At 58.5% G+C, this 8,894-nt stretch overlaps 2 protein-coding genes and 1 long non-coding RNA gene across 3 annotated transcripts in view; 1 reads left to right on the top strand and 2 right to left on the bottom strand.

The window, feature by feature from the left end:
• Positions 1 to 1,567: 1,567 nt before the first annotated feature.
• Positions 1,568 to 5,433, top strand: LOC122176191 (GRB2 related adaptor protein). The gene is made up of 6 exons (XM_042864514.1): positions 1,568 to 1,691; positions 2,671 to 2,768; positions 3,702 to 3,824; positions 4,444 to 4,612; positions 4,835 to 5,016; positions 5,097 to 5,433. The coding sequence occupies exons 1-6, from the start codon at positions 1,614 to 1,616 to the stop codon at positions 5,155 to 5,157; spliced, it is 711 nt and encodes a 236-aa protein (XP_042720448.1). The 5' UTR covers positions 1,568 to 1,613; the 3' UTR covers positions 5,158 to 5,433.
• On the bottom strand, positions 3,693 to 5,222 carry LOC122176193. The gene is made up of 3 exons (XR_006177645.1): positions 5,128 to 5,222; positions 4,311 to 4,391; positions 3,693 to 3,885 (listed from the first exon to the last, which is right to left on the bottom strand). It is a non-coding gene; the product is annotated as an uncharacterized LOC122176193 (long non-coding RNA).
• Positions 5,434 to 5,567: 134 nt separating the features above from the next.
• The window catches only part of SLC5A10 (solute carrier family 5 member 10), a 29,127-nt gene continuing 25,800 nt past the window's right edge, over positions 5,568 to 8,894 (bottom strand). Inside the window, exons 12-15 of the mRNA XM_042864515.1 lie at positions 6,977 to 7,145; positions 6,238 to 6,453; positions 6,009 to 6,090; positions 5,568 to 5,879 (exon numbers count right to left, since the gene is read on the bottom strand). Coding sequence (XP_042720449.1) covers positions 5,725 to 5,879; positions 6,009 to 6,090; positions 6,238 to 6,453; positions 6,977 to 7,145 — 622 coding nt within the window. The 3' untranslated portion in view covers positions 5,568 to 5,724. The remainder of the gene's footprint in view (positions 5,880 to 6,008; positions 6,091 to 6,237; positions 6,454 to 6,976; positions 7,146 to 8,894) is intronic.

Below are 8,894 nucleotides of genomic sequence, written 5' to 3'. Positions count from 1 at the left end.
ACATTCTCCTTTCCAGCCCCTGGGGTCTCCTCACAAGGCAGGATGATGCTTGTTGTGTGCAGCACCGTGCGCATTGCTTCAGGCTGCAGATTCTGGCACTCCTAACCGAACATGAGAGGGAGGAAAGCCCCTCGTTTTGGGATTTTTGGCTGGCTCAGACCCACAGGTGGTCAGTGCTGCCTCCTGGAGCTGAGCACTGCAAGGACCCAGCACAGCCCTGCACCTGCAGCTGGGCACCATGGTGCCATGGCTCCTTCTGGGGGCTCTGAGATGGAGCAAGAGTGGGATGGAGGGGCTTGGGGCTGCCCAAAAGCAGGCAGAAGGATTTTCCCAGGAAAAGAGGCAGAGGTAGGCACCTCTGATTCTGCTGAACACGGATGCTCATGGCCATGGGGTGACATCTCCTGTGTGCATGTGGGAAAGAAACACCAGAACTGCACCATATGCACGAGGACATGGAGACAGGAGGGTGGAGTGAGCAGGGCGGCATGCGACATCGTCCCTAGTCCTCGGTGTCCCCAGTGTCCCCTGGAAGCTGCTGCCATCTGCTGGCAGGACCCAATCCTGCTCCGGTCCAGAGTTCGGCCGCTGCGTCGAGGTTCCCTCTGTAACCCACTGTCCCTTTGGGGTGGCATGACTTCATGCACCGCTCCACGTCCAACACCTCAAGGTGCCCCAGGAGCCGGGCACCAAAACGGCTCCACTGGGGCTGAAATCTCACTCTGGTTTTCTCCCCCTTGGGAGAATTTCCCATTTGGCTGTGGTGACTGCACCATGTCCCCTCCTCCTTGTGACACCCAGCCCGTTCCCACGGCCCCGTGGCCTCCCTGCTTCCACCAAGGATATACTGGGGATAGCAGCCAGGAACTGGAGCATCACCGGGTGCAGGGCACCCAGCCCCAAGGATGCTGAGCATCACAGCTCATCCTTCCTTGATCAGATGGCACCAGTTCCCCACACTGAGTTCATAAGAGGGACTGAACCACAGCTGTCCCCTCTTAATTCCTCACTGCAAAGCAAAACCAACACGCAGTGCATTTTCTGTGCACCTCATGCCAAAGCACACACGTGCACCAGGAAGGCTGAGAGGTGCTGGGACTGTCAGAGCCATGCCCCCCCCAGGGAGCACTGCAGGCACAGCATGTTGATTTTAGTCTGGTTTCCAAATAAACCAGGTGCGTGCACCACCCTGCTCAACTCTGCCTTTGCCCATCCCACCCTCTGTGATTTCATCCCCACGTTTACAGAGCCGTTCCCACTGAGAATCCTTCCACTGAGTGCCAGCAGCTCAGCCCTTACAAGACATCAGAGACTCCCCTGTCTATCGGCTTGCAGCACACTTCACCTGCATCCTCATCCCGTCGCCACTTAATTTCCTTCCAGAATCCCACAGCCACTCGACACGACAGCCCACAGGGACGCCGTACTCCCGGATCCCTCACAATCCGTGTGGCTGTGCCCCCTGGCAGCATCCCACCCACCGCATCGCTGCTTTGCTCCGGTAACGCGGTGACATCAGTGCGGCTTCCTGCCTGCCGGCAGCACCCGCCCCAGGCCCCACAGCCCCGTGCCGTGGGGCAGCGAGCCCCAGGGCCCCGCTTGTGCCCTGCAGCATGGAGTCGGTGGCTCTGTACAACTTCCAGACGACGGAGAAGGATGAGCTGCCCTTCCAGAAAGGGGACACCCTGAAGGTACAGGGGGACAGAGGTTGGGGAGGGACGGTGTTTGTACACGGAGTGCTTTTGTTGCAGTTGTTTGTCACCTGTTTGGGGCTTTCTGTGGAGGAGAAGTTGCTGTTTTTGATGAGTTTGGGGTGCAGAGCAGCATCACAACAGTGGAAGGTACCAGCTGTCCATGCCACGGGACACATCCCCGGTGAGGTCCTGGCTGGGGCATGGCACGAGGCCTCCCTGGCCATTGGGGCATCAGTGGCACCATGCTTTTCTTTGGGGCTGAAACCTGTTTTTCCCCTGCTCCACAGCTACAGGAACCTATCGGTAGGACCATGAGCCCAAATCCCCATCTGGGTACAACATTCAGAAAGGACTCAGCTGCCACCTTGGCACCCCCAAAGCCTCAGGGAGCCTCAAAACACCCCCAGGACCCACAGCCCTGCACTGGGGTCACGGGCACCCTGCCCCACTGCTTGCTCCTCTCCGTGGGGCTGATACATTCTGTGGCACCCCACCAACAACTTGGGGGGACCGAGGGCACGGGGAGCCATGCACAGCCCCGGCTCTGTCTCCCCGGCGTGTTTTCCCCGCAGCCCCGGGGTTTCAGATCCTGTTTGTACAGCTGTGCAGCAGCCCCAGGGCCCTTGCGTGGGAGGCTGGAAACTGGTGTTATGCGGAAATGGGTGTCACAGCCCTCCTGCTCTCAGCGGGACCGTCCTCCTACGCTGCCACTGCCCCAGGGGATGCTGCCGCTGGCTGCAGCCAGGCCCCCTGTGGGTATGGGTTTTACCACTTTCTTTGGCTGGGGGCTCAGGGGGATGCTGGGAACCTCCGTGGTGAGCCAATCCTCAGCATGGAGTGAGCAGTGAAATGTGCTGCCTTCACCAGAACCCATTTCCCCAGATTCTGTGGGTAGTTGGGACGGCTACACAGGGGCAGTGGAGGGCCATGGGGATGGCGGCCAGGCTGATGCTTCCCTGCTACTCTCCTGCCCCAGATACTCAACATGGAAGATGACCAGAACTGGTACAAGGCTGAGCTGTATGGCTGCGAGGGCTTTGTCCCCAAAAACTACATCAAAGTCAAACCCCACCCGTAAGTACCAGCCCTGCCCCATGGTGTCCCCTGCCAGCACCAGGCAGTGACCCAACCCTGTGTCCTGGTGCCCAAACAGCTGCTGAAAGCCCTGAACATGGGGAAACTGAGGCACAGAGTGTCAGGGTGACAATGCCAGGTCCTTCTGCCATTGTCACTGAAGGCAGTGGGAGGCAGAAGGGAACCCACATATCCTGGGCACACAGAAATTCATCCCTGCACCATGTTGCCTACTATATAAATGATAATTTATAGGGAACAACAAAGAATTATGGGATTACAGTTGCATTAGACACAATCCCATTAGTGTGTTATTAAAGCCTGGCATAATCCATCCTCAGTTTGAAGCTGTGTTTTATGTACCATCATCCCCGGGTAAATCACATTTTAATGCCACAGCAAAATCTGCTTGGAGCTGTGGCTGTGGGGTGCTGGGGCAGAGCTTCTTTGGCTCAGCTTTGTGCTAAAGCTGGGGTTGGGCATAACCACAGTAGGTTCAGCAGGTAGCAGAGGGTCTCCCCGATGCTCGGTGTTCGTAAAGTTGTGGTATTTGCACTGGCAGTGACCTGATTTTGATGCCTCCATCCCCACACATTGGGTTTCCTGCTCTGCACCAAGCACCCATGGGCTGTTTCCGTATTGGGCTGCGAGTCACGGGGGGGGAAGCAGGGGACGAGGCACCCTGCTGGCGAACAGGATGCGGTCACGGCTGCTGGTGATGCTGCACAAACACCTTTGCAGGAGACTGTGCTTGCAGGGCCAGCACAGCGCGCAGCAGGCACTCACCTTGAGATCACATCAAAGGGGCAAAATGCTGGGGGTGGGTTCAGGCCCGACGGGGACCCCACTCCCACGGGGTTCCTCTCGGTGTCTCCGTCCCGCGGGGTGGGGACGTGGCGCGGGGTGCGTGGGGCTGAGCGGTGCCCCTGGCAGGTGGTACGCGGGGAGGATCTCTCGGCACGTGGCGGAGGAGCTGCTCCTCAAGCGCAGATACGTGGGAGCCTTCCTGATCCGTGAGAGCGAGAGCGCGCCGGGGGAGTTCTCCATCTCCGTCAAGTGAGTGCAGCCCAGGGGACACGTTTCCGTGAGCATTCCTGAAGACCAGCTCTACAGCATCCTGGTGCCCCGGGGCCGATGGTTTCGGCATCAGAGCCAGGGCTGTGTGAAGGTGTGCCAATAGGCAGAACCTCCCCCAGGGCTATCGCCCCATTGCTGCCCCCTCCCCGCCCAGAGCCAGCATGCGGGAGCCGGCCCCAGGCCAGCGAGGCACTTTCTCACATTGCTAATCTCTAATTAAGCATTTAAGGAGGTTCTTGCCCATAATGAAAGGGAGCAACCTCTGCCCTGAGTCACCAGCAGGGCCACATCCCTGCCCCTTCCCCGGGGCCCTGGAGGCAGTGGGGACATGCAACAGACCCATGGCCCCACTGTGCCACCACCAGGAGCACACCAAGGTGGGAAGCCAGCCTGCTCTGCTCTCCTGCATCTGGGGGGATCCTGTGGCACGCTGGCACCCAAACCTACAGCCCATAGTTCTCCTACCTGCCCTTTGTGGGTGTATGGATCCCAGTGCCACCGTCACCTCTGGCTGGCTAGAGTAGGATCCTGGCTTCACATGCAGTGCTGGAAAGGATTTGAGATCCATCAGTAACATCCATCCATGCTCTGTCTGCAGCTACGGGCAGCACGTCCAGCACTTCAAGGTGCTCCGTGAGCGCAATGGCAAATATTTCCTCTGGGAGGAGAAGTTCAACTCCCTCAATGAGCTGGTGGACTTCTACAGGACCACCACCATCGCCAAGAAGCAGCAGATCTTCCTTCGGGATGACGAACAGAGCCCAGAGGTAACCATGGGACCATGGGATGGCATCAAGAAGGGCTCCCTCCTGCACCCCAGGATCTTCCTTGCCCTTGGGGGCCCCACAGATTTCCCCAGACAGGATTTCCTTTGTTCCTAGCCCCACTGCATGGGTCTTTGCAGTGTCCCCACCACCCACTGCAGAGCTGCTGGGGAATACAGGATCCTCTCCCTACTCTTGACGCCTCTGCTTTGGGTTTCCCTGCAGGTGAAGAGACCCAAATTCGTGCAAGCCCAATTCGACTTCTCTGCTCATGACAGCTCCCAGCTGCCCTTCTACCGCGGGGACATCATTGAGGTGCTGGACTGCCCCGACCCCAACTGGTGGCAGGGAAAGATCTATGGACGCATTGGCTTCTTCCCCCGCAATTATGTCCACCCCATCCGCAAGTGAGCCACCCCGCGCCCCCCCCCCCCCATCCCCACGCTTTCCCCATGGGCTGCAGATGCCATCTGTGGATGCTGTGCAGAGCCTGCCCCACTGCCAGCACCAACAAATACCCATATGTGAAGAAGCAGACGGCTGTGTGACGTTGAGAGGTATCCAAACTTCTGCGGGGTCACGATGGGTGGCAGCTCCTGGCCAGAACTCCTCCAGCTCCAGCTCCAGGAAGGCTGCAGTCAGCTGGGACATGGCTGGGCTCAGGGATGCTGTGGAGCAGTGCTGGGGTATGGGTTGCTGGAAGGGCTGCTCAGGAGGAATTCAGTCCTGCTGGTGCCATTTGTAGCTGCAAATTGTGGCTTTTTTGGTTGTTTTTTTTTTTATTATTATTTTTTCTAGAGTTAGTAAAGTGTGTTGGGATTAAACTTTCCTGTGTGGCTGCAGCATTTCCACCCATGCCATGGCCTTTGTGGGGCCGTGCTTCACCTGCTCTGCCCCCCTCAGCCTCCCCTGTGCCCACCCCAAAGGCTCACAGTCCCCACCATTGTCCCCCTCTCTCACAGTCCCCCAGGACACAGTCAGATCTGCAGCCCCGAGAACACACAGCTCATTGCACCAATGGCTTTAAGCTTCCACTATCCCTAACTTGACCAAAAATAATCACCTAAATCCCCATTTCTCCACCTATTCCTCTCTTCCTAGGGGCTGACAGGGAGCTAGGCAAAGTAAGCATAGCAGAAAATATTGATACACAGCAGGACAATGGCGTTGATGCTGCAGACCCGGGTCCAGAAAGGGGACTCAGTGGTGTCTCTCAGGGCTGGGAGTCCTTCAGTTGCCTGCTGGCTACTTAGGGCAGCTGAGCAGGAGCCTGGCAGAGACAAACAGTGATTGTGGAGACAGGAGACCATGGGGAAACCGAGGCACTGGGCATCCGTGCTGCAGGGATGATACACACAGGCAAAGAACCAGGGATACCCCTGTGCTGGGCACCACTCACCATCCGGGCATCTCTGTGACGTGCCATCCATGAAGTGCTGGGGAGGCTCCTGGGAAAGGCTCCACCAGGTGTGATTCCGCAGCTGGAAATGGGATGAGATTCAGTAGAAAAACACCCTCCACAGGGACTCCCCTTTGGCTGAGCTCAGGGTGCACCTCAGGAGACAGCGATGTCTCCAAACAAGCAGCTACGGGGCGCAGGGCCCAGGGTGCCCACGTGTTCTGCTCACCCTGTCTGAGGGTGGTGGGGGAGTCATCAGGCTGCCCCCCACCACGACAGCCCCCGTGATGGCACACAGCAGAGCAGCGAAGTGCAGGTAGTGCAGGTCAGCCAGCAGCCAGGGCCGCCTGTCGGGGACCCCGCAGCGGGGTGTGGGGTGTGCCAGCTCCAGCCCCATCCTGGCCAGCCCCAGCACCAGCCCTGCCATCAAGCCCCAGAAGGCTCCCTGCAAAGCAAACGGCAGAAGGGGGCAGCTGGAAGGGGACGGCCACGCCAGCAGGAGACAAACCCCACAGAGGGGACCACCCCCTTGGACAGTCCATGAAGAGGGATGGGCAGCCCCAGGGTCTTGGCATAGCACTGTGAACCCCGACCAGCCCAAACCCATCCCCAGTGGCACTCACTCCCAGGGGATGCCCCCTGCCAGCCCCACCACGCTTGGTGGCCACGTGTGGCAGCACCTGCATCCTCCTTCTCCTCCTCCTCCTCCTTCTTCTCCTCCCCCCATCCAGCCACAAGAAACACCACCCTGGGGCTTTTGCATGTTCCTTTTGCATATCCACATGGCCAGTGGGCACAGTGGGCATGGGCCAGCAGTTGAGTGATTTTAGAGGTCTTTTCCAATTTGAATGATTCTACATTCCCTCTCCCACCTCTCCAGCGCTCCATTCTCATTCCTCCCTCTTGACCTCACCCGGAGTCCAGTGGGCAGGGCTGTGTTTCTGTCACTGTCCCCCAGCTGTCCTCACCTGCTCGTTAGCGCGGGGCCAGAAGACCCCCAGGATGAAGACAGCAGTGACAGGAGGAGCCAGGTAGCTGGTGACAGCTTGAATGTAGATGTAGAGCTGCCCGCCGCCGGAGCTCTGCAGGATGGGGATCCACACCACGCTGAGGGCCACCAGCAGCACCGTCACCACCCTGTGAGCAGCAGTGCATGGTGACACCGTCCCACCTGCGCTGCACGGCACTGTGCTGACCCATGGCACAGGCTGGGGCCCAGCAATGCTGCAGGTGGGCATTACCCTGAGGGCAGCAGGAGGATGCCCAGCGCAGGGACACCCCCGGGGCTGGGCAGGATGTTCCTGCCCCGTGTGGTTTCTCACCTGTCGCAGTGGCAGACATCACGATGTGCAGTCTGGGCTCAGTTCAGACGTGCCTGGGGCTGAGGTTGTTTCATGTCATCATGCTCTTGGAGCCCTCCCCAGCTAACTCCCTCCCTGCCCACCGGCTGCAGCCAGAGAAGGGTATCGCCACCTGGGCACAATCCCATCGGGGCTGACCCCAAGCCATGGCTCTGAGCCTTGCACATCCCCTAGGCTCTTATGGAAATGTCATCTCAAAGGCAGAGCCACAACCTGCAGTCCCCATCTCACCAAACCTGCACAAGGTGCAGTAATTACAGCAGTGCCAGCTCCATCCTGGAGCACTGGGGGCTGCTGATTGGCACCTTGTGGGGAAACACTATGAAAAGCCCCACGTGCAAATTTTGGCTCTGCAGTTGATGCTCTCATCACCTTCACACCCTTGAGATGTCCCCAGGTGTCCCCATCCTCACCCCGATTCCAAAACAGGAAGCATTGCCAAACCCCAGATTTCGGGCTCAGTCTGAGCACGGACAGTACAGATCCCAGAAGCACAGAGCTGTCAGCTCAGCAGCGATGGAGGCAGCCAGGAGCTGGTACCCAGTGCAGGGGAGCGGCTCAGCACTGCCGTATTTATAGCTCAGTGCTGCGTGTTGACAGCGGGCAGCTTCGCAGAATTACCCCAATCTCCATCTGCTCATTTCGAAAAGCAGAAGTACTTTAAAAAGAGAAAAAGCAAGCAAGAAAGAAAAAGCCATGAAAGCACCTCCCCAGGCACAGCCGCCCTCTGGTGCCGCCTGCCTGGTTCTATGGAAAGAGGAAGCACAAAGTGCGTGCCCTGACACATGGGGCAGGAGAAAAACCCCCCAGTGGGGGTGGCCCTATGGCACTGCTGATGCTGGGAGGGCATGGGACAGGTGTGGGACGTGGGGCTGGCACAGAGTGAAAAACACCAGCGGGGATTTCCAGGGGGGTGACACTGCCATGGTGTGAGGAGAAATCCCCAGATCCAGGGAATCAGGAGCACTTCCCACCCCCTCGAGCAGCACCACATGGGGGGATGCTCCGGCCCACCGCCTGCTGCAGGCAGCACCGGGACCCTACAGAGAGACCCTCTGAGCTCAACATTGGCCTTAGGAATGGGCAGCACTACCCCACGCCCCTAAGAACCCATGGGAGCAGGGTAAAGGTTTCCCGTCAGGATCCCAATACTTTTGCCCTGTACCTACAGCACGAGTGTGTGTTCTGGAGATGCTCCAGACAAGGGCAAGCAAACCCCTCACTCACAGAACTGAATGGGGCACAGCCCATGTGCAGGTGCCGTAGGGGGAGGTTGGGGGTGGGAACCATCCTATGTCCCCATGCTGGTCCTTGCAGCTCTACCAGCACTTTTTCCTTCCTGTGACTTTCCCCCTATGCTATGCTCCCAGCTGGCACCCAGCTATCTCCTCAGTACCCATGGAAAGCTATTGCCAAGCTTCTCTGGAAGCGTGGGTGCTGTTTATAGATGTGCCCATCCCAGTGTTGTTGTTTAGCCTGGGAAAACAGTTGAAGAAACATGGAGCAATCCCGAGCCCCCCTGTGG

This window comes from Lagopus leucura, unplaced genomic scaffold, assembly GCF_019238085.1.
Source record: "Lagopus leucura isolate 7727_CA_CO unplaced genomic scaffold, USGS_WTPT01 Super-Scaffold_760, whole genome shotgun sequence".
Taxonomy (NCBI): domain Eukaryota; kingdom Metazoa; phylum Chordata; class Aves; order Galliformes; family Phasianidae; genus Lagopus; species Lagopus leucura.
This window is presented reverse-complemented; position numbering and strand designations above follow the sequence as displayed.